The sequence below is a fragment of the Cnephaeus nilssonii genome (assembly GCF_951640355.1).
Source record: "Cnephaeus nilssonii genome assembly, chromosome: 6".
In the NCBI taxonomy this organism is placed as follows: Eukaryota; Metazoa; Chordata; class Mammalia; order Chiroptera; family Vespertilionidae; genus Cnephaeus; species Cnephaeus nilssonii.
The window spans coordinates 50,729,461-50,754,618 of record NC_137077.1 but is presented as its reverse complement, the minus strand read 5'-3'; the positions used below and the strand labels follow the sequence as shown (position 1 = coordinate 50,754,618).

At 41.5% G+C, this 25,158-nt stretch overlaps 1 protein-coding gene across 25 annotated transcripts; it reads right to left on the bottom strand.

Moving 5' to 3' along the window:
• Nucleotides 1-134: 134 nt before the first annotated feature.
• PCBP2 (poly(rC) binding protein 2) lies at nucleotides 135-22,200 on the bottom strand. Of its 25 annotated transcripts, none has more exons than XM_079774669.1 (15): nucleotides 21,835-22,142; nucleotides 19,415-19,567; nucleotides 18,831-18,854; nucleotides 18,709-18,741; nucleotides 18,067-18,183; nucleotides 15,988-16,119; nucleotides 14,930-15,057; nucleotides 13,892-13,979; nucleotides 11,951-12,043; nucleotides 10,843-10,884; nucleotides 9,543-9,615; nucleotides 9,005-9,043; nucleotides 8,001-8,056; nucleotides 6,922-7,091; nucleotides 135-591 (listed from the first exon to the last, which is right to left on the bottom strand). In XM_079774669.1, exons 2-15 carry the CDS (start codon nucleotides 19,481-19,483, stop codon nucleotides 555-557), a joined length of 1,101 nt encoding a protein of 366 aa, XP_079630795.1. In that variant the 5' UTR covers nucleotides 19,484-19,567; nucleotides 21,835-22,142; the 3' UTR covers nucleotides 135-554. The 25 variants fall into 25 exon arrangements, with proteins under 25 accessions (XP_079630795.1, XP_079630796.1, XP_079630797.1 ...); XM_079774670.1 differs by having other exon boundaries at nucleotides 8,001-8,053; nucleotides 21,835-22,139; XM_079774671.1 differs by having other exon boundaries at nucleotides 13,892-13,966; nucleotides 14,929-15,057; nucleotides 21,835-22,121.
• Nucleotides 22,201-25,158: the final 2,958 nt, after the last annotated feature.

The window sequence follows — 25,158 nt, the reverse complement described above, 5'->3', positions numbered from 1 at the left end:
TGAAATAAATAAGAATGGAGTGGTAAAACAGAAGAAAACATCTTAACTGGAATAAATGCTTATATTCAAAACCCAAGCAGGGTCCTTGTCCTTTGAGGGATAAAAGGTGCAAAAATAACAGCAAGACAACAGGAATAAAACCCACATGAATCACTGTGGCATCCAGTTTCTATTCACAAAGAAAAAGCTCCAGTCCATCTTTTAATTTTTTTGAAAAATTCCTGACATTACAGAACTAAACTGAAATGTATTAATATTCCACTCTTACATTTCCATGACAAACAAAAAAAATTCATGAGCCAAAAAAACAAAAACAAAAAAAACAACAGGGAGAAGCTTATAAAACTAAATATGGATCTCAGCATTAACAGCTGAACAGAGAAAGGAATTAAAACGCTTTAATTAAAAAATCACGAGTGGATGATAAAGTGTGTAGAAACTGAAAATTTACAAACTATTTAAAACCTGGAATCGCTGACTGTTCAGAAACTACACAGATGGATCATGGGTGGTGGTGAACAGCAGAAAGGGATTATGGATGAATCTGCATTGTTCTAGCTGCTCCCCATGCCACCCGTCTCCGAAGAAAGCCTGTAACACAAAACAAGAACTCAAAGTTAGTTTTTTTAAATGCCCAGCTGCACCTCAACTCCAAATCTTTCAACAGATGGTTGGTTGGTGAACTGTGAAGTAGAGTTTATGTGAAACAATCAGTGGTTCAGTAACAAGGTTTTTTGAATTAACGAGTACCATGTGCCTGTAACCCCTGCAATTGAAGAAACTTCATGAGGGGAAATTACCTCAGAATCAAAGGAAACTGAGAAGGCTTGGTTACCAAGTGTGGGCGTCCCTCAAACTATGTTCCTCCAGAACCTTTGTGGGAGATGTTAAACACTTTATAGAAGTACACCGTGACAGTAAAGTATCTTCAAGTCACAAATCACAGAAGCAATGTTTCTTTATTGCCGAGCTTATTTCCAATCCTCCTAAAATACCGACAGAATAATTTAGGAAACATTTATCTGAAAGTAGCCTCACAAAGCTAGTGCTGAAACAGCTTTTTATTCTAGAACAGTCCTGGGTTTCTCTGCCAATAAAGGCCAATATTAACTATTAAGAGATAATGGAGTTTCAAATGCTAAGAGATGTCAAACAGGTAATAGGTATAGTAAGGGTCAAGAATTATACTCAAGCTATAGTTTTTATGGTTTTCAGAACTTAAAGGTGGAAGCTAAAATAATTTGTTTCAGCAACTCGCTATAAGCTCCCAAATCTGTGGTCTTAAGACAAACATACCTGGCTATAAAGCCTTTGTTGGAAAACATCATTTGAAGCCCTGGAGTCCAATTTAGGGCTTTGAAGGAGAGGTATGTAGGCATTTGGCCTGCTTCACTGATATTAGGTAGCCAGCAAGACTTAGTTTCCATTTTAAAGAGAACCAAATGTTACAACTGAAGTTTCAGTTCATAAATTAATTTCATAGACTTTAAAATGACTTGCCTAAGTCAAGGGAGCATGAATATTTTCCCATCTGTATCTCTTCTACCACAATGAAAGCCCAACAGCTGGCTAGAGGCAAGAAAAACCAAGGCCAAGATAGATGGGTCTTTCAACTACGAATTAGTATTTTAGTCAGAAATGGTATTTCTACCTGGGTATAAAGGAGAATATTTTGTTCTTAAAGAGGGTAGATCCTTGACAATGCCAAAATGGGATATCTAGAGTAATGTAAACAACAGGCCCTGAATGAAAGTTCAGGGAGGAATTGCTGGAAACAGTTTAGATCTAGGACCTAAAAAAAATTAAATTGATGCATGAAGGTGGTGGCACTTTGTCACCAAAGAGTTTAAAAGGAACTGTTCATGCACACAGCCTGAGCAGGATTGGAAGAAGGAGCAGGTATAAGGGGGACAAGGAATAGGAAAACCCAACAAAAATATTGTTGAGGACTCTATGTGACGGTTGTCAGTCAGCCCCTTAAAACATCTAGATTCCTTCCTAGCAATCTTTCTTTAGGAAGAACTCATTAGGTGAAGAGGCCTTCTAATCAAGAACTAGATAAAATAAAACCAGGTACCTGGGGGGAGATGATTATCAGCAAGATTAAGTCCCAACTACAAAAAGAGCTTACCTAAGGGAAAACTCGACTATATGATAAAGGAGCATCTATAGCAACTAAACAAGAAAAAGTCTATCTGGACAATTAACTAATGTTTGCCCCTCCCATCCCATGTAGACTTTGGGGACAAGTAAAATGAATTCATTGACCCAAGATGGGATTGAGGGCCACACCACCAATGTAATATATTGCAATCCTCATGAGCAATTTAACACCATAACATAAACCAAAGGGACCCTGCCTGGCATGGCTGAATGGTTAAGAGCATCAGCCTACACACCAGAGTGTCTCAGGTTCAATTCCCAGTCAAGAGCATGTACGTGGGTTGCAGGTCCGATCCCTGCCTGGAGTCGGGCACTTGTGGGGAGGCAACCAATCAATGTCACACCGATGTTTCTACCCCTCTCCCTTCCATTCTCTAGAATCACTGGGGAAAATCTAATCCCCGAGGAGGATTAAAGAAAAAATAAAAAAAGGGAATGTGGGAAAAGGTCATCAGGGAAAAATCCTCTACACTGGTGCTTTGGGAAGAGCATTATACTTTCATTAGTCCTGCAATATGTATTCAGGTAGAATGTAATCCTACTAGATGGCTTTTACCTTTCTACCTACAGTATTTCTACCCTTTTATGGAGAGAACTGTGGTCTTGGATAAGAAAAATAATAAGGCTTCAGGAGATTAAGTGCATTTTGAGTTCTTAGTCCTCACTAGTCATCCATGTGATTTGCAGATTTAAGTTTTCTTAGGGCTTCTATTTTTTTTTAACCTGATAAATGAGTAGATTGATGAATTACAGCTGATATTAATGGTTCCTTCCAAATTTAAGTCTATAATTTTCTACACATGATAAATAAGGGGGCTGGTGGGGAGACAGAAGGGTAAACAAGGAATAGAAAAAAAGATAAAGTCTAATAATTTAGGGACGATTTAGGATGATTGGACAGAATCCTATCAAATTTGGGGAGATGTCACAGGTTGGTTGTTTAAGATTTACCCAATGTCATAGGAAGAGGACTAATGCTATTTCAGAGGAATGCAGACATGCTGGCAAACTTTGAGACTTAAACAAACTTGCCTCCCCATTCTGGGTAAAGAAATAACTTCTTTGAGTAAACCACTCATCAGCAGAAACAAACCTGGGATGGACACCCCTGTTACTTGCTGCTTTTGGCAAGGTAAAGGATCTGAGAAATCAGAGAAACTAATCTTCACTAAGTAAACTTCTTGCAAATTATGGAAGACCCTCTGGATTTAATCTGCCACAGGCCCATCTCCCTTTGTGGGGAATGACAAAGGGTTACAAAATTAACCAGGGATACAAAGAGGTCCGGTCAGTTTTATAGACTCCCTAGTCAAGCCACAGGTCACAAAGTTCCCACCCCTTTACACTTGACAGCACACGGTAAACTAAGGTTCTTACTGTGGCAACTTTATTACAGCTAGAAACACAAATCTGGCCAAGAAGGCCAGCTGATAACTTAACCATTAAATAATAATAATAAAAAGATTAATGGAGAAGCTTTTATTCATTAACACAGAGCCTAACACATTGTTATATTGCAAGGCAGAATAAAGCTACAAAAAAGTAACAGAATGAGAAAGAGCAAGAACTGTGGCTCTAGATAAAATATTCAACAAATCAGACTCAGAAACAGGCACTCAGCTGAAATGGCCTAAACCTAAACACCGTTACCACTGCCCCCACCCCCACCCAGTTATCCCCCAAATAGTAAAAAGGAAATGTCACAAGCTCACAATTGTTTCTCACCAATGTTAACAAAGGAAAACAAAATGAACCAATAATTACTTGAGGGGGTGCCTCAAGATATGCAATCAGTAGGGGGAGAATCTCTGTTTCTCGCCTTTCAGTTTGTTAGTTACACATGGCACGGCAGAGGTGGTGGTGGTGGCAGCTGAAGCCCCGGTACCCTTAGCAGCAGACACAACATTTAGAGCCAGGAGAGGGATGGGTTTCATGCCAAGCAGACTGGAGACACAAGGGGCGGTCGGAAGAGGGTTGGGGAGGCTGGAGGGTGCGTCGGAGGTCCCCGCTGTGGCGAGCGAGGGGGTGGTGGTGGAGGAGGAAGAAGAAGAAGGGGTGGAGGGTTGAGAGAGGTTGATGCTGAGGTGATCAGGGATCGTGACGGAGGCTGCCTGGGAGGAGGGTTTAGCGTTTTCTAAACTGTAACAGAGGAAAAAAGGAACAAAAAAAACCGGGTGGGTGGAAGGGAAGACCACAAAAGGGAAAAAGTACAGGACAAAAACCGCTTCAGTTATCAGTGTTTCTGGTTGCAAATTAGGAAGACCTAATACCAACTTGTGACAAAGCTGTCTCCCTTTTACCTTGTATCCCACCCTCTAAAAATGTCTACCCGCCAAATATCATTCCACAGTGCTATTTAAAATTGCTATGGTGAAGAAAAAGCTCATAGGCTGAAAAAAGAAACACATTTCCATGTATGACACATTGATCCAACCCAGAGGTCAGAAAGGAATGATTTCAAGTAGAAAACGAAAGCACTCTATCTCCAAAGAAGAAACAAATGTTTCAGCCACTAATCACTTGTGAAGCCTTGGGATATTAACCCAATGAATTAAAAAAAAAAAATTCCCCTGTAATTAATAAGAAATTTTGCTTCTATCTCCATTGCAAACTAACCAATATATATTAGGATGGACAGGGGAAAGAGACCAAAAAAGTAGGTCAATGACTAATTTCAAACTTGAAAGAATGTAGCATTTTCAAAGAAAAATGCTGAGAACAGAACCATAGATAAGAACTAGGGAAGCTTCATTTCTGGTGAGGGGTTATGATGGGGGGGGGGGGGGGGGGGAGGAGCTATTTGTTTTGTGATTGACCATATTTGTAATACAGACCTTACAGAATTGGGAGAAAAGCAAGCACTGCCAAAAAATTCATGTTCAACAAGTAAAAATACCGTTTCTACTCCTAAAATAACTCCAAATGACAGTAATGATCTGCAATTCCCAAATGTCTACACATGTCTAAGTCAGAACGTCTTTAGTCTGCCTGGACAACCCACCCCAAAGGATGAGCTCTTCTAGGGCAAGGAGGCTAGGCTCCTCTTAAGACTCCATTTTGTCTATGTAAGTCCAGGACAGCTGCAATCCATAAAGGAGAGGATAAAGGAACCGACTGCCACAATCAGGCCAGAAATGCTCATAAGCCATTACTGAAAGCATAGAAATATTTCTTGGCTAGTATTAACAGTAAAACCAGTTTGTTTTTTGCATTCAACTGGGCTAATAAGATGAGAAAATGAAGAATAAGCATTGTACACGCAGAGCCCTTGCTTTGATGTTAACTCAAGTTGACTTTAAGAGGTTTTGACCCAAATCCATAGCCTAAACGGTTTTATTAAATAGGATGATCATGAAGAGGAACTAAACCAGGAAACTAAGTTCTGCTTCCTTACAGTGTAGCCACTGACCTAATATAGGGGGGTCAGGCAAGAAGTTTCATTTCAACACTATCTGACAATATTCATGGCAAGCCTACCAAAGAAAGTAACTTCCAGCTTCCAAGAACATGATTCCTGCCACTTAACCACCCCCAATTAGAAACAAGAGGACTAAACCTTTGTAAACAGTTTCTGTGAAAAGCTTACTATATTTGACTCTGAACATTAAGAATTTGATGTGCTTGGTAGCTGAAGAAAAAAGCAGACACAAACACAGAAAGTCTTTTCCACATAAAGATTAGTAAATACCTCACGACATAAAAAGACTGAAGGGGGGGGGGGGGGGTCAGAACCACTATTGAGGAACTGATAAATTCTTAACCAAGGAATAAAGACCATGGAATAAAGACATGATTAGTGTAAGCATGACAATATAAAATTCATACTTATGAATTCCTTTGTCTTGCACTAAGAGTCAAAACTAGAATGCACAAGAGACCAAATAGTTATAGAGGGAAAAGCAACTAGACAAAGGCTACATAAAATGGATGGCTAAGCTCCTTGGGAAATGGGCTAACACTGGTTTGAAAATGTTAGTAAGCAATGAAAATGTGACATAAGTACTAATACTGAAAAAGCAAGAAGTACTATTTTTTAAATGCCTTGTAGGATGCCCATTGGACTATAAATAGTCTTGCTACAATCAAGTCTTTAGTAACATTAGCTAGCTTTGAATAAGGAAACTACAATTTCAGGAAGTCATTATTGGATGAGATGGTGGAAGAAAAAGAGAAAACACCTAGGCATTTCTGAAATATTCCAAAACCTGTGCCTCCGCTTTCCCACAAGCTCTGAACAATGAAACTCATTTGTGATTTGAGAAAAATTCATGTTTTCAGAATAAAAGGTTAATAGCTACCCCCAAGAAACTGCCTTGCTGTCTGTCACATTACCTCATTATCCTTATTTCAATTAAGGGTACTTTGGAGCCTACACCCTATCAGTGAAAGAAACATTGGGCTATATGACATGTAAAGTCCCACATTTGAGTCTAAGTATGGGTGGCTCTAGCCAGAGCACCTGACCTATTACTGAAGACACACTCCCAACCTTTCCACTCCCCAACGATCAAAAGTCAAATCTGAGCATTCTATCCCCCCTTCAACCCCATGCGAACTTACTACAATCTGGTTCCTTTTTCTGCTACACTAAAAATGAATGAAAACAGGGCTAGACTTAAACTTCTCCCCCATCTCCATCTATCCCCATTCCCATCCCCCAAATAATCCCCCATTTAATAATACATTTTTAGCTTTCCCCAACACACACATTACTTGTGTGTTGACATCACTAAGACAAAAAAGGCAGGGAGCTCTTACCTGACATTGATTAGATATTGAGCCAGGCTGATGCTGGCAGCAGATCCAGTGATGGTAACCTGCCTATCAGTAGATCCTTCCACTGGGTTCGCAATTTTGATCTGCGCCCCAGACATCTGACGGATCTCATTGATTTTGGCGCCTTGACGCCCGATTATGCAGCCAATCAACTTTAGGGAGAAAAACAAGAATGCACACCAAATTAGGAATACCATGGCTAGGCCCAAGAATTTCATCCCACCCCTCCAGCCTTCTATAACTTGGGTCCATGAACAAGGCAATGGAAACTACTGCATCCTACACACACTACTCATATACTCCAGGTTGAGTTACAGATTGCGCTCAACTCTTGCCTATTCTTTTGTCAGAGCCAACTGAGCCTACAGACTCCAACATAGCCAACTGAGCATAGCTCATTTTCTTAGAGTAAATCCAAAGAAAAAATAAAACTGAGCCAAGATAACAAACCTAATTTATCATAATAAACCTGGAAATAAAGGTAAAGGTATCTTTGATTTTTTTGGGCAACAGATATCTAAAACTCATCCTGCCATGATTACCACTTTACTATGGATTTTGGCTAATTTCTTATGTTTTTGCCTTGAGAAAAAGTAAAAAATTGGTCTACATTTGCACTGTCTGGTACTGTAGGTACTAATAAAATGTGATTATTGAACACATCAAGTGTGGTGTGGCTAGTGAGATTGAAAAATTGAATGTTTTTTTCTTCTTAATTTAAATAGCCACATGTGGTTAGTGAGTACCATATTAAACAGCACAGATAAAACATCCAAAGACCACTGCTTTAAGGATAAGGCTTCAGATTCTACAAGAAACAAAGGCAAACAAGAATTTCTACTTGAGATATAAAGGTTCTTTGCCTCATGAATACCCAACAAGTGTTACCCATTTTCTCCACCTATTTTTATTCAGAATTCTAGATACTAGTTTTTAATTTGGTATCTAAAACAATTTCCTTTCCCTAGGCCTTAAAAGTGGCATGATACTGGCTAAGACTTCTATTCTTTAAAACCAATTCTCTTATTTTCATCCCATGCAACCCAACTAACTATACTTACATCATTTGGAATGGTGAGTTCATGAGAAGTAGTCTGAGCAGATGCATCCAAACCTGCTAAAAGACAGAAGAGAGCAAGAAAATTCAATGTGCAGCATACAAACCCCAACTGATTTGCACATTAACCTAACAGAAGGAAACAAACTGGAAACCCAGCATTGGCTGTTGGGATTCATCACTAACTTAGAAACCTCAAAGAGTAAAGAGGGGTAGAGGGGTATAGAAATAATTCTGGAAAGATTCCTCTGTACACTCAGGAGAGCTGATTTCATACCATTTCCTGCAAAGCCCAGCCTATTAGGGTGTAAGGGGATGGAAGCAAGGGGAAAGGGAGTGTGGTATCCTTAAACAGGACCAAAATCTAACCAAGTCCTTCTGCACTTCTCCCTTTTTCTTAGAATTTCCTGCTGTTGTGTTCCAATTTTATCTCACCTGATGCTCACTAGCACCAGTGCCAATATCATGCCTGTTATTGGGTACCATGGACTCTTGGCACACATGCAGAGTTGCTTTAAATATACCTGTATCAGATTAACAGTGCCTCCCCCCATCAACCACACACACACTATCTTAACCTACATTTGAAGGTCAGAGGGAATGGCAGTCAGGAGAGGGAAGTTCATTTCTCCAGATTTATTCCCTGTCTTTTGCTCAATTGCTCATTAATTTGTTCTGGTTTTTATTGTTTTCCAAAGAAAAAGAAAAAAAATCTAATCAGCAAACACCTATAACCATCTATAATGGCACCTGGACTGGACCAGGGCAGCTAGCTAAGTGTCAAGGCTAGCCCTGCTCTCAATTGTGGTTGCTAAATTCAATACTTTTAGAAGGGGGTTGGCCAGATCCACCAAGGGACCCCCCAGGGGCACCAGGCCCACCCTTTTGCTCTCTCAGCTTCTTTCTGCCATGTGTATGTTGCTGGTATGTCATGGGCAGTGAAACAAGACTCCCACCAGTTTATTAATATAACAGTAGAATACTACAGATTTTTTTTTTAATCATTACCCCAATAGCCTTTCACCTCTGGAGAGCTGGATTCAATGCCTGTTAAGATACAAGTGAAAATGAGTTTGGTGGTCTCATCCTAACCCTATCGGACAAGTTATTCCTTATACAGAAAAAAAAGCCCAAAACAAAACAAAACAAAAGCAAAAAACACTACACAATTTGGCACAAATGGATTGTTGTCTCTACCCAGGTCTGTGAAAGCTGGTGGAAAGAAAGGGGGTGCCAATCAGATCAAAGGGGCAGCAATGAGAATAGGTTAGAGGAAATGTCAGCCTACCCTTTGCCTGACAAGCATCCCCTGACTTCACCCCAAACCTTCAAGGGCCTTTTTTTTTTCTTTTAGAATAACTCATCCCAAATGAAAACCAAGTTAAACACATTACCTCCTTTGGTTTAGCCACAGAAGATAGGCAATTTTAAACCAGTAGGATGCTGGGTAACGAAGTTTGTCTTAAACAGATGTCAAACTGAGGCCTTGGGGCTGGCCTCTGTCTTGCACTACACCTTACAAAAATAAACACTGAGGTATCCATACCACTGAATCCGGTGTTGCCATGCGTCATGGGAAAATGAGACTGTTGCATTGCCAACTGGTGCAGCTTGGTCAACTGCAGGGACGAAACAGGAGAGGTTGACATTAGAAGAGTAACAGAGCCAGGGTTCAAGATCATTCAAATTTGAAAATGCAAAGCTCCTGATGATCCCCAAAGTTGTCTCTACTACTCCAATTACAACAGAGGGTAAGGATGGGGCTTACCCTCTGGGGATAGACAGAATATGAAGGGTTAGAACAGGAATCAGTACAAGAAAATGAATGCCATTTTGGGTGTGTGAAAAGAAAAGCAGCAGCATCCACCCAACAATCATCCCTTGTAGGCTATTTAATGAAGGTGTTTGCAGCCATTGCCAAAGTTGCCTCAGGGACAAGCACAGACAGGCTGGGTAAATAAACTGTGCAGTGGTGCTAGGGAAAACACACCATGCAGGGTTCTGTCAGTATTGGGTAAAGGGAAGGAGACGGGGGGTGGGGAGGAGGGAGACTATAAGGAGATTAAGATGAAACCAAATGGGTTTTAGTCCCTCCCCCACTACTAGTTTTTACAGCTATTTTTCTTCATGTATATAAACTGTCTTGGCTGTTGTAAAATAATCCCTCTTCAAGTATACTTCCCCTTCTGGGCCCTAACACTAACCAAGAGCCAAACTCAACTTCCCTAGTCTAATGCTCAGCACCTAAAAGGGTTAGTAAGGATAAAGGAACAGTGCAGAAAGAAATGTCTTTAAACAAAAGTCTGATTATCAACACTTTTTAAATAGGAATTTTTAGTGGCAAGGAAGGTTCCATTGAGTTGAATACCCAAATATTCAACTTCCTATCCCTCCCTGTATAAATAAGCCCCTTTCCCAACCCTCCGGATGCTTTTAAAATTACTATCTCAAATTGAGGAATACCCAAAGGCAAAACCATCTCCCACCCCACCCCCAATTGAAGACTCCATACAGAGATGCACAGTCCAGTTAATTTAAATTATGCCCAGAAATAGAACATTTCCCTTTTAGACAGAGTAATCTGGAATAGGCAGGAAAGTAGAAACTAATATTCTGCCAATCATAATTTCCAGGGATTAAATATCAAAAGGCAAAGTAGGTGCCATTATGCCCTGATTAAAGATTATTTAAAGGTTGAAATATGGGATTCATCTTATGAGGAAAACAACTTAATATTGCGATTGTTTTAAGACCCAACTCACTTCTGCCTACACGGAAGAAAGGAATGAGACAATTTTGGATGGGAAAGGGAGCTTTACAAAAGAAGAAGTGAAAACAAAACTTACATCTGGCTGTGGAATGGCATACTGTCCTTGAATGGTATAGGCCTACAAAAGGAGGAAAACAGTTCCTATTAAAAAACCAATCACGGACAGCCACCCAGTTGGGAGAAAAAGACATTTCAACTAGCCAGGAAGCCAGAGTTGAACTACAGAATGGGGAGGCCAAGATTGAGGCAGTAAATGATATCTCACAAATACAATCAGACCCAAGTTGGCCTTCTTTGAACCCTAGATATGACTTATTCTGGGAAGCCTTAAAAGGGAGCCATAGCCATGTTCCCTGCAATCAAAGGCAAAATACACATCAGTTCCTAAATGAAAATGTGAGAAGTGGGATTAAGCAATGCCTGGATTGACCAAGCCCCCTTCTTTCTCCCTATGTACAAGACAGCCTGGGAGGAAAAGGATCTCTTCCCTCAAACCACCCAACCCCTCTACCAATCATGGTGTTGTGAATGATTTGTGTTTGTACAAACCTACATGGAATGTTTTAAAACACTTCCCTTTCCCTATTTTACTTTTCTCTACATCTGCCTAAAGACCTTTAAATGCACTGGAAGCTAGTTTAGTCCCTAAGTACTAGAGAGCCGACCACAGAACACACACACAAAAAATCACTGTGTTCTAAGTCCTGCCTTCTCCCGCCTCCCCTCAATAAAATGCACTTGCAGCTCCCACTACGCCCTCCTCCCCCCACACCATAACCTCAGAAAAAGGAGCTGGGACTTCAGGGCAATGGGGTTGGGGACAAGGAGTAGGAAGGGCAGGGAAGGAAGGAGTAGCTGGCTAAAAGGATACGAGATTTCTCACATCAGTGGCCAGTACCCCTCAAAGTGCACCCAGGTAGGGGTGGGAAGGTGAAAATGGGGGAGGAGTGGGATATAGGGAAGAGGGGTTGAACAAAAAGAAAAAAAAAGAGAGTTGGTGTTACCATCTGGTGGGCTACGCGGCCTGTGTGAAATGAGGTGTGGGGGGGGTCAGTCCAGGTCCCCGTGGACAGGTGGTGTCCACAGCACAAAAATCACCAGCGTCACTGGCCCCCCGCGTGTTGGCAGTCTCGGCTGAGGCGGAAGGATTGAGTGAGCCTTGGAGACTGAACATCCCCTCTCACCTCTAGAGGTGGTCCCTCCAGGTCAGGGTTGAGGCACATGGACGGGGTGGTGTGGGGAAAGCTCGCACTGTCGCTGCCTGTGCTGTACCTGTCCTGTGGATAAATAGAGGATTTCAGTCTCCAGGGCTGTCAATCCGGCACCTTGTCACCAGCATGAAATTCACATAAAAAAAAGTTGTTTAATTTTTTTCTTTTCCTTTAAAAAGTAGCTCACAACACAATTTGAAACGAGCTGCAATCAGTCGATTAAAAAAAAAAGTTACCTAGAGGCAGGTTTCACACTGCACAATTGGGCTATTTTCAGTAATAAAGGGGTAAGGCAACAGAGCTGATGCCAGCTCCTGGTCAGTGAGGGATTAAGTTGAACCCCTATAGAGCCCACTTTATCACAAAGAAACAAAAGACACAGGTCCATCTGTGGGACATTGCATGAACTGGTCCATTTAAAAAGGCCCATGGGAATAATCCATGACAGGGCCAATCGTGGGAGAAACTGCAAGCTTTTAGAGGGTGGTCAACTGAATAAAGGAGAGGGAGGGAGGGGAAGCAAATAGGTAAGAAAGGGAAAGTGGGTAACGAAGGGAAGAAAAGGGAAATGAAGAATTGTAAACAGAAAGGATTGCTGTGGCACAGCATGGGACTCTTTATAAAGGGAGTGGTAGAATCCAGAAGAGTAGGAACCTGGAGTTCCTGGGGAGAGGGAAAAAACTCCTAAAGCTAAAACTTGCTACACTAACTCTGGCTGGGTCTTTGCTTATCCTGCCCCTAACCAAACTGACTGAAAGCCCTTTGATCAAACCAGTTTGTACACGGCTAGTGTTAAAAGCAAGGTACTAAATTGTTTCAAGGTAACACTGTGACATGATTAACTTGTGAACACCCCCAGAACTACATGACAAACTAAGTCCCCCAAAATCTGGTCAGTTTTATGCCAACTCAAGAGTATGAATGAGACAGATTTCAAATTCATGCTTCCCCAGTTTAAATGCAAGATGGGACTAAATAATTGTGCTTGTGAACAGGACAGCCTCATGTGGGTAAAGGTATTTTGAGTAAAGCACTTGTTAGGCAGGTACCAAAATGAAGGTCACTATTCCAACCTGAATCCCAGTATTTTAAACACTAACCTACCTACTCCTCAAATACTAACCAACAAAGTATAAAATTACCATGGTGATCAGTGCTCGTGTCATAAAAATCTAACTTCATAATAAACCATCCATGTGCCAAGGATCAAGTGTTTAGGTGAGTAAAGGAGTAGAAGAAGCCCAAGGGGGTGCTTTGGTGTTCTTACTCAAACACCAAAGGTCAACATCACCACTGCCCAACATGCTCTCCCCCTTCTATTCTTGCATACTGAATCATTACCCCAGCTGATTCGTTATGCCATGTGGGTTCAAACCAGTGTTTATGAGCTTAAGAACTTAGGAGACAAATACACTGGAGTTTGGGAGTGAAGGGGTAGGAGTAGGGGAGGGGAGGTGGGGAAAGGGAAGTTTGTAGGACACTCAAGTTCTGGACCCCCAATTTTGAGAACACCATCCAGAATCTCCTTCAGAGGTCCAAGTCTTTGCTACCTTTATTCAGACCTCTGAAGAATATCCCATACATAAAATAAATATGGATGGGGTGGGGATAGGGAGGGTAGTGATACTGAAGCAATTTAACCCTTTCTTCTAAGCCAACCCACCTTAAATCACCAAGTAAATGACCTCTTCGAGTGCCTACAAAACTCCCATTGCCTACTAAAAATTAAGTAGGGCTTGGCATTCACAGCTTTCTCCAGTACAAAAAAAATAAATAAAACTAAAAGCAGGTCAAACTATGGCCAGAATACAGGTTTCAGCAAGCATGCAGAGTGGCCTGATGTGCTGCTGGCAAAATTGACATTTCAAATATAAACCTCATTCTTATCTAGCCCAGCAATAAGAATTTTCTTACCTGACCACCTGCAAAGATGACCGGTGAACTGGACGGCTTGGGCCGGTATGGGATGGTCACGCCCTTCGGAGGGGACTGGGAGAGAGTCAGAGGGGAAAAAAACAAAAAGAGATAAGGTTTCAAAGCTGCTTCAGCTGTGTGGCTTAAGCTCACACAGGTCAGTTAAATTAAAAACTGTATTTCCATCCCCTCACCTACCAACGTTGTCTTTGGCTAGATCTAATCTGAAATCATCTGCAGTTATTTGCCTTTAAAGTAGTAAGATGGTCCGTGGACTACACAGCTCACACTAATTCTCATCAAGGCAGATCCCCCTGTAATAATTTAGGCATTATTTCCATGTTTTCAAATAAGCCTAACAAATATGAAAAACCTCTGTGTGTACATACGTACATTTTAGTTGGAGACTTTTTAGTATAATACAGACACTGTCCATAAATACTCCAAAGGCTCCATCAATATTTTTCTATTTGGAAATTCTACTTTCCTTTGTTGCCAAGATGGGTCCAACTCCAAATAACAATTCTAAAAAGGCTTACTGTCTCTTAATTTTGCTATTTTTGCTTTAATCAAACAACACATACCAGGACCTTATAAGTCATTCATAAACACCATTTTGGATATACTTTTTCTATACAACTACCACTTTGAATATAATCCTGCCACAAAACACAGAAATTTAAATGTTTCAAAGTTGAATGGAGCAAAAATTCTGTAATCCAAGAGGCAACTTAGAATCTCAGAAACCCAGATACATCTTTTATCCACTTAGTCCAAGTAGTGAATCTTCCCCTACCAACCCCACTAGAATTGCTATAACCCAAAAGATCACTGCTACTTAGCAGTTTCTATTTTTTGTTCAGACTATAAGAAAAGCCAAACTGGGGAAAGGAAAATATGAACTCAGGAATCTTCTTCCCCACCCCCATTGGAGGCTTCTAATAGCCTCACCTAATTCTAGTCTTACTAAATATAGATGAGGCTGTCTCCCCTAGAATCACCCTCCCCCCATTCTCAGCATGAGCCTGAGGGCTTACCTCCAACATGACCACGCAGATTTGTTTCACACACTCAATGATGGATTGCGGAATGCCAGCAATAGTGATGGCCCGCTCAGTTGAGTTGGGGAGCATATCCCCTGCCACCTGGACTTGAGCCCCTGTACTCTGGGGTAAAAAGAAATTTAAAAATCAGAGAAAAACAGCTCATACTTACTCTTCCAATTCCTCCCAGTAGCAACTTTAGAATCTAAAGATCAATAGACACTTACCCCACCTCCTACCTTACCCTTTCTGACTTCCCTTCCCACTCCTCCCTTATTCCAGTTAGGACTGTTTAATCAGTTATAAATAAATTAGCCTTTGAAAGCCAAGAATAAACCTGAATAACAGTCTAAATTTAACCTGCTCTCAAGAAAAAGGCCCTTCTGACAGTTTCCTTTCAGCTAATGTTAATTGTGGGCCATCAAACAAAATCCCTACAAATCTCACCCACCTTTCATTCATATTAATCAAATATTTATATTAAGCCCATTTTATGTGCCAGGCACTGTTCCAGGTTCGAGGAATACATCAATGAACAAATCAAAATCCCAGCTTTCTCCTGGTATGTACAATAGAGGCTCCCCAAAACTCCAACTCGTTTTCTTTTAGGAGTCATTCAAATTTCATTCCAACATCCAATTTGGTAACTCCCAGATAGAGTTAAAAGCTTCCATAATTCAATGTAACTCCACAATTTAAGAGAGCAAGATTACCACTACATCCCAATATACCTTCCAATATCCTTTCCCATCCTCCCCCCGCCCCCCCCCCCCCCGCAATAGGAATTTGGCCAAGGAAAATATTTGCTACTATTACATATCAAATTGTAAATTCTTTAGACATAAAAAAAGAATTATGAAGATTCATGGAAAAGTTGTCAAATTAATAAAAAGATCAATTGTACAATACTTTCCATCCCAATATAGTCAAATTGTAATCTTCTAGGACTATTTAATAATTATCTTCACCTCAACAAATGCTAACTTTTCCTAGTCATACTTAAGCCGCATTTAGAATACTTAAATTTCAAAAAGGAGCACAAAAGTTACCAACCTCTCTTATTTCCTTGATCTTGCAACCACCTTTCCCAATGAGAGAGCCACACTGACTAGCAGGGACCACCAGCCGCAGGGTGACTGGGGGTCTACTGGCAGCTGTGCTATTGGTCATAGAGCTGCTGATGTCCTACAACAAGAAATTAATCAGAACACCAAAATATAACAAGTTTCTTTTTTAAGGAAGTTTTTTAAAATGTGTTTTTATTGATTTCAGAGAGGGAGGGGAGATAGAAACACTAATGATGAGAGAATCAATCAATCATTTGCCTTCTGCACACCCCCTACTGGGGTGGGGATCAAGCCTGCAACCCAGGCACATGCCCTGACCCCCCGGACCAGGAATAGAACCGTGCTCTCATTCAAACTGAGCCACACCAGCTGGACAGAATATAACAAGTTTTAAGCAGATCCCTTGGAACCCATAAATGCCATAAAAGAACCAGTTACCCTTAAATAAAGGACATATTATATATATCCACCATCAACAAATGCCCAAAAATGTCCCTTCAAATTAACTATTTCTGAAAAGATAAAAACACCTACAAACTTCCTCAGAATTAGGCCTATATTTATTTATTCACCCTGGGGAAAGGAAATGTTCTTGGTAGAGGAAGAAAAACAATTATTAGTTTTGGAAATTAAACTGGCCAAAGGAAATCAAGATTGAAGTCACAGTTAAATAAAATATTAAGGTGAAACAATGCAACCCAAATTCAAATAACTAATTCTGTCCTCTTAGAAACCTAGAAAGATTAAAGAGTATACTTCTGTATACCATTGTTTTAATTTCTTGGTAATGTTACCATTGTACAGGTAATGAAATTGAGCCTGAGTACTTGCCCCAATCACATCTATAAAGCTGTAGATTTAAAATTAAACTATATTGGCCCCAATGCCCAGTTTTTCCCATAACAATGCTGCATTCAAAAAGTCATGGTTTTAATCGATTTAGCCTTCTGAAAATTAACTAGTTTAAATATCACTACCCAGCCTTAACCTCTATATAGTAGCTAGACCTGGGAACTGCTTAAATATAAAGTCAAGGACATGTTTCTTAGTTGGTTCAATTATGAACAAATTTTCTGAATGTTTTTTAAGCCACAGGTCTGGATTAGCAGGGTCTTGTAGGTCAAAAGGTTAACATTACTGATCTTGGCAAGGATAAGATTTCAGCCACCATTAAGTATCTAAGGACCAATCAAGCAGCAGCCAGAAGCTCTCCTCTGCCTGTGGTGTCAATTAGAGATTAGCAGTATTATGGCAGAAGGGAGAGGAAGCCAAGACTTCCGACCTACTCGATGGTTAATGGCTGTTCAGTACCTGAAGGGTGAGGTGGCTTGGTGAACAACAACAAAAAAACTTCCTTCTGCCAAAAAGCCTGAAATCAATATTTTGCTTCTGATAACCTATAAAACATTCCTTCCCTCCTAGCTCTCAGATTGATTTTTTAAAAAAGTATAACTGAACCCCGTGCTGGAAGATATCCATATTTATAGGGTATATTAGTGTTCAGCAGGGCCATTTATTAAAAGCACATTAATCTAATTCACTCAACTATGAATTGGGGACAAAGTTTACCAGTGCAGTGGTGGCATACCTTAAAAACCGTTGGTCAAAAGGACTTGTATGCATGCACATTAGCATAACCAATGGACACAGACACTGGGGCGGTGGGGGCTTGCCCAGGGTGGGAATGGCTGGGGGAAGGAGGGGTGTCAATTGGAGAAAAAGGAGACATATGTAATACTTTAGACAATAAAAAAACCCAGCTCCAAATATAAAAAACAACAACCCGATGGTCAATAAATAAAAATAAAAGATGTTGCTTTTTTAACACCATTATTTTACAGTGAGTCCCTGGTAATAGTCAAACTATTTGTTTTAATACTCAAGTGACTTATTTTATAAATGATAATCAAATTTTGGGGATACTGAAGGGGAGCAAAGAACCCATCTACAGATTTTTATAATCCAGTCTGTCCTGAAAATTAAAAACTCCTTTGAATATCAACAAGGTATCGAGAAGCAAGTATAAATGAAGAATGAGAATGAGGGAGGAGGGAGAACAACAAACCTCTTCCAGTTTGTCAATGATCATAGCAAAGGCTTTGAAGATGGCATTAGTGGGTCCAGCCAAAGTGATAATTCTCTCAGGACAATTCCCTTCTGAGATGTTGATACGTGCACCACTCTGGATAAGAAACAGAAACAAGAGGTTAAGTAGACAAAATATCTAGCATATGTAGATATAGAGACCTCCTGAATAAGATGGGCAAGGAGCTGCCTATATACATGATCCTGATACAAGCATCACTGCAAATACTGTTCTATGTTTGTCCTCAAACAAGACTACAGAAATTGCCTTAAGCTCTGGCCCACGTAGCTCAGCTGGTTAGAGTGACCAAGTTGTGGGTTTGATGCCCGGGCAGGGCACATACAAGCAACCAATGATTTCATAAATAAATGAAACAACAAATCAACGTTTCTCTCTTTCTCTAAAAATTAATAAATGTAAAGAAAAGTTGCCGTAAGTCATGAATGAATGAAGACGTGCTAGAACTACATCTCCCAGCATATTATTTGTGACCACAAAGCCAGAAAAATATTAACTTCTTCTCGAGACCTTCCCCCTTCTAAGCTCTCCTTAAACAGAATTTTTGCTTTTAAGCTTTTAACTTTCCAAGGTAACAGTTCCCCAAATCCCCCCATAACTCACCTCCTCTCGCATCTTCTTAACTGATTCTCCTTTCTGTAAGGAAAAATCAAGAGTGACTTCAAACTGCTATTTCAACCGACACTGACTAAATAGTAATTAGAGTGGAAGTGAAACTATCTTACCTTTCCGATGATACTGCCAACTTCCTACAATGGAGAAAACTAGTGTCAAATACGAGGAAACTCTAAGTGCTCATTATCATGAAAAGAAACTTTTAACTGTCCAAAGTAATGAAAAAACTAAGAATTATTGGAAAGGGGAGTGGGCGGGATTATTCTTTTCTTTGCTCAAAATGTAACTGGAGCTCTCAATAAGGAACAATAATGCAGGAGTGCTATCTTTGTGTTCAATATACAAGGTAAGTTATTTTAAAATAAACAAAAAATACATCATCCACCCTTAAAGTTTCCAAAAATTGCAGGGGCAATCTACCTAGCACAAGTTATAGCAACCTCTATGAGAAAAATCTTATCCAGGTATGACATAGTCTTTGGCTCTAGGCTCTAGTTAAGCCTTTCCTGCTCAGTGGAGCTTCCCAGAGAAGTCTGTCCATTTTCCCACTACACTCTCATCTACTCTGCTAGAGAAGAGTGCTAAAGCCAGACACCCTACAGTGCTAATCTGATGAGCTCCAAGACACATGCTCTCTCTTCCTGGCCCCTCCCCTAGCAGTTACTATGACCCAATTTCCCAAGCTGGTGCATACCTTTCCATGCATAAGTAGCCGGATGGTGAGAGTGACGTTTAATCCACCTTCAATCACACCGGTGTCCATGTCGAGCAGTATTCTGGGGAGCTGGACTTTGAGTGGTAAAGTCTTTGGTCACTGGTGGGGGGGAGGGAAGGTGAAAGCCAAGAACTGAAATACAAACATGACCAAATGAGAAGAGGAAAACAATAGAATATTTCCCTGTTATTTTCGCCACTATCAATGTTTTCAAACTGACTCTTCTTTAAATGACAGCTTTTCATTTGGCAAGCTTGTATACATCCAGCAAAACTGCAGTAACGACCCCCATTAACAGCTCAGGTTCTATTAAATATGGAAAGCAACTTTGTCGTCTCTCATTAATGGTTGGGTTTCTGCTGACTCTCAGGAGGAAGATTCCTTCAATTAGCAATGGTTCTAAGGGGAACTGCTGACCGTGCACCAGTCATCCTTCACCAGAATTAAACTTCAATAGGATACAAAAACACCTGGAAATTATGAGGGCAAACCTCAAACTAACCAACTACAACAGAGGGGGCAAGTGACCTTCTGCTTCCCTGTTAGGGAGCAGCTCAGGCTGAAGGCTAAAGAGGACACATGTAAATTTTCTTATTAGTAGCAATTTCTAGGTAAAGAAATTGAAATGAATCTATCATTAAAAGTTTAAGTGTTGATAAATGACATCAAATAATTTTTCAGAGATTTAAATCAACAACCTCACTGAAAAAGGCATCATCTGAAATGCCCTCCATGGGGCATTTAGGCTGATGTTCCATATTCCCCCCTTCAGAAAATGACTCAATACATTCACTAAGTATAGCCTTCTCCCAACCCAAGTTAATAGTCACTCATTTCTGAAAATTTCTTTGCTTCTGTGTATTCTTTATTACCACTCAGTCTTTATCAAGTCTCTTAAATTTTCTTGCAATCAACCAAAATAAAACTGGTACTGCTAAAAATGTATTGTGTAGTTGTCTTGAACAACAATAATGAGCCTTTCCTACTGAGGAAGCCCTTTCCCCACCTATCCTCTATTTCTTAACATTTCTGTTTTAGAACATTGATTATATGAAGAGGATTTGTTTTGGATATACCTTTGCCTACAATACCGCCTTAGGACGGTATTGATAATAAAAGTGGCAGCTTTAAAAAGACTCTCTCCAAAGTTGTTAAATTTCTCCAGTGACATTTCTAGTATTCCGCCCTTCAAAACTGAACAAGGATCTCGCTTACAACTAGCCACCGTTTTAACTTTGCTCGAACACAAAGCCCTTACCCTAAGTACTAAAGTGGCTGCCAGATCATTCTGTATATGGCAAGCTGCCCCAGCGTGTGATTATTTAAAAGATGGGCTTTGCATCCCCAAAGCACCCTTCACCCATTTTCAGAATAATTAATTGCTGGCAAAATCCCAGAATTAAACAATTTTTAATCATGGAAAAACAAAAGTGCTGGGGGGGGGGGGGGGGGCGGGAGACGACGGGCCAGAGTTCGGTTTACAGTAACTTTTTTAAAATAAGACATTTTAACAAACTGACAGTTTAATTCCTTATCCCCACTCATAGGAAGCACTTTACAAATACAATAAAGCAAGTTTGAAAGGGCAAGAAAACTGAAACCTATTTGAAGCCATTTCTTGAGGTAAGGCACAAAGGTGCATTTCTAACTCCAAATCATCCAAGAAAATCTCTCTTGACTAGGTCAATAGAAGTACACAATCCCAGCAATCCAGCTGTTAATCCGGCAGTCCATTACCCCTTCTATAAATAGCTCGGTCTGGGTCTATATCGACAGGCATTTTGTAATTTCAAAATTCGTTACCCCGAGAGAACGTCCTGAATAACTCGGTAACTGGGAGGGCCCGTCTACCCTTTCTTTAACTCCGCAGCCCCCCTCCCCTTGGCCATCCTAGCATTTTCCACTTAAAAAATGCCCCCCCTCCCATCCCTCGACTAGACTAAGAGGAAAAAATAAACGGTTCGGTCGGGGGGGGGCGCTGCGACCCAGGGGGAGGGGCCGGACTAGCAGCGCCTCCTCGCGTGGCTGCGCCAGCGCCTGACCCCCGCGGGGAGCCGCGCTCACCCGCCCGGCCTGCAAGCCGGCCATCGCCTCCCCTCACCCCCCTCAACCAACAAATCCACCGCTGCTCCCTAACCGCGCGCGCGCCCTCCTTAACTCCTGCGCAGCCGTCACCGGGAAAAGGCGGAGGGAGGGGGGCAGGCCTTCACGAGGCCTACTAGGCCGCGCAGGAGCCAGGACCTCGCGTGAATGGCCGACCTGGCTGAGTGAGGGAGTAGGCGCTCACGCGAGACTACGCGAGGCCGGGGCTCGTGACGAGGACTGGAGCTCGCTAAGAAAGATGGCAAGAAGTGAAATAGTGCTATAGCCGGGGGCGGAGGGAGAATTTTGAAGCTTACCTGCAGGCGCGAGGCGACTGAGGGGAAAAGGGGAGCGGGCGGGAAGGGGAAGGGCGGGAGGCCGGGGGCGGAACAATAGGGGCGGGCGGGAAGGCGAGGGGGGCCCCGCGGGCGGGCGGAGGAGGAAGGGGGGGGTGGAAGAGGAAGGGGGAAAGAGACCCCGGGGCGGGTGGAGGGCGGCGGAGGGCGGGCGGGCGGGCGGGCGGAGGGCGGGCGGGCGGGAGAGGGCGCAGGCTGCGGCTGCTCCGGCTGCTGCCTCTGCTGGTCTGGGAGGGGGACGGGGCGGAGCGGCCCGCTTTCAACCCCGCGCACCCTCCGACCCCGGAAGCGCTAACCGCCTGGGGGCCGGCGAGGCGACTGCGTCGTCCAAACCTTCCTCACGCAATATGGGAAGGCCTCCCAATATCCTAGAGCGGATCCGTGGACAGCGTCAGCACCACCGAGACAACAGCTGATAGTCCATGGAGTAGTCTATGATAGAGCGGCAGCATAGGGGCAAGGAGGAAACTAGTGGCCTCTAGTGGCCTAACGGGAAAGTCCAGGCGTAAATGCGGAGAGTTGACAGTGGACTTGGATAAAGGGAAAAAGAAATAGATGGCTGAGGACATCCATCTGAGATGAGAATTGGGAAAATCTCGGTAATCTATAATAACACTCAAAAACAGAGAGAGAGAAAAAACAATTTGCCACATTGGAGGTAACTTTTACCCTAACTCCTTATTCTGAAAATTGCTAACTGAAAGGAAAGATTTAAGCATTTACCCTCTCTCTTTAGAGGAAACTAACTACAGCCCTAGCTGGATTTGCTCAGTGGGTAGAGAGTTGGCCTGCAGATTGAAGGGTCCCAGGTTTGATCCCAGTCAAGGGCACATGCCCAGGTTGCCAGCTCAATCCCCAATAGGGGTTGTGCAGGAAGCAGCCAATCCATATTTTCTCTCATCATTGATGTTTCTATTGCTCTCTCCCTCCCTTTCTGAAATCAATAAAAAACAATAATTATTTTTTAAAACTGCAATTCATTCTTAGTCAATGAGGGAAAACTTTTTAAAAAAAGACATCTAATAAATGTAGAAGACATAAAAGGGTAAGAAAATCACCATTCATTCTGCAACCCAAAATGAAATAATTGATTCAGGCAAGTGTTATAAATCACCAAAACTTTAAGCAAAAAGTTGTTAGGGAACAGGATATTATCATGGTGCCAAATATCACCACACAAATTATTTGCAAACATACAGGGGGAAAAAAGATAACTTAAAATGAAGTGACCTGCCTGGCCAGTGTGGCTCAGTGGTTGAGCATCGACCCACGAACCAGGTCACAGGTTCCATTCTCAGTCAGGGGTGTACAGGTGCAGCCAATCAATGATTCTTTCTCATCATTGATGTTTCTATCCCTCTCTCTCTCCCTCTCTCCGAAATCAATAAAAAAAACATTTTTTAAAAAAGGAATTAACTGATAGTCAACATCTTGCCCAAGTGATCAAACATTGCATCACTAATAATAGGACAATTTTGACATTATTTGGTCTATTAAGCATTTTTCTCAATGTTTAATCTTAATCTCATCAAGCCTTTAAACCTAACTTTCAATTTTTAAGATATTTACATGGGCTAAAGAAACAGGTTAAACATATCACACTAGCCTTAGCTGGTTTGGCTTAGTGGATAGAGAAGTGATGGGCAACCTTTTGAGCTTGATGTGTCAAACTTCACCAAAAAACTGAGCATAACTCGGGTAGTGTGTCACTTTGAGGAAAAAACATTATTTCGCAAATGTTTCATCCTCAGGAGCAGCAAATGTTTCATCCTCGGCATGCGGCCGCCTCAGCGGCCGCGTGTCATCAAAAATGGCTACGCGTGTCAGTGCTGACATGCGTGTCATAGGTTCGCCATCACTGGGATAGAGCATCAGCCTGCTCTATCTGAAGGGTCCCGGGTTCGATTCCGGTCAAGGGCACATGCCTGGGTTGTGGGCTCAATCCCCAGTGAGGGATGTGCAGGCAGCAGCCGATCAATGATTCTCTCTCATCATTGATGTTTCCATCTCTCTCCCTTTCCCTTCCTCTCTGAAATCAATAAAAATATATTTTAAAAAAACAACATATCACACTATAAAGAGGCAACCAGCCAATCCAGAATGTGTGACATTCTATAAGACAACTAGCCTGGTCTCTTCAAAAAGGCAATGCAATAGAACAAAGGAGGAGCAAGAGAAGGGGAGAAGAATTAAAAATTTTAAAGGCAATAATAGTCTAATGTAATGTGTAGTCTTATTTGAATTCTGTTTTTTTATATTAAATATTGCCATTTTTTAAAATATATTTTATTGATTTTTTACAGAGAGGAAGAGAGAGGGATAGAGTTAGAAACATCGATGAGAGAGAAACATCCATCAGCTGCCTCTTGCACACCCCCTACTGGGGATGTGCCCGCAACCAAGGTACATGCCCCTGACCGGAATCGAACCTGGGACCCTTGAGTCCGCAGGCCGACGCTTTATCCACTGAGCCAAACCGGTTTCGGCTTGAATTCTGGTTTTTAAAAAATTCCTATCTAGGATATTTTGGAGGCAATTGAGGAAATTCAAACATGAACTGAATATTTGCTAATATAAGGAAGTATTGTTAAGTGCAATAATAGAACTGTGGTTATGTAGGAGAAATACTACTTAAGAGGTGCATGGTGAAATATTTAAGGGTGAAGAGTCATGATGGATGCAACAGGTTTTCTTTTTTTTCTTTTTTTTATAATATGTAGTTTCTTTTTTTTTTAAATGTATTTTATTGATTTTCCACAGAGAGGAAGGGAGAGAGATAGTTAGAGACATCGATGAGAGAGAAACATCAGCTGCCTCCTGCACACCCCTCACTGAGGATGTGCCCACAACCAAGGTACATGCCCTTGACTGGAATCAAACCTGGGACCTCTCAGTCCGCAGGCCGACGCTCTATCCACTGAGCCAAACTGGTTTCGGCAGCAACAGGTTTTCAATGCTTCACATAGTATATCAATAAAGCAAATATAGTAAAATGTTAGCAATTGTTGACTGTAGGTGGTAGGTTTATGGGTGATCGTTGTACTGTTTAAACTTTTTTTTTTTTTTTTATTGATTTCAGAGAAGAAGGAAGAGGGAAAGAGAGCTAGAAACATCAATCATGAGAGAGAATCATTGATCGGCTGCCTCCTGCATGCCCCAACTGAGGATTGGGCCCACAACCCGGGCATGTACCCTGACCAGGAATCGAACTGTGACCTCCTGGTTCATAGGTTGATGCTTAACCACTGAGCTATGCTGGCCAAGCTGTTTAAACTTTTTTTAAAA

Excerpts from the sequence above, each read along its gene's own strand:
- PCBP2 (XM_079774674.1), bottom strand. The coding sequence starts at position 19,483 with ATGGACACCGGTGTGATTGAAGGTGGATTAAACGTCACTCTCACCATC. Across the intron at positions 15,058-15,987 it reads AGATCAAGGAAATAAGAGAG|AGTACAGGGGCTCAAGTCCA; the intron begins GTTGGTAACTTT and ends TTTTTACCCCAG. Across the intron at positions 12,044-13,891 it reads TCATCTTTGCAGGTGGTCAG|GACAGGTACAGCACAGGCAG; the intron begins GTAAGAAAATTC and ends ATTTATCCACAG.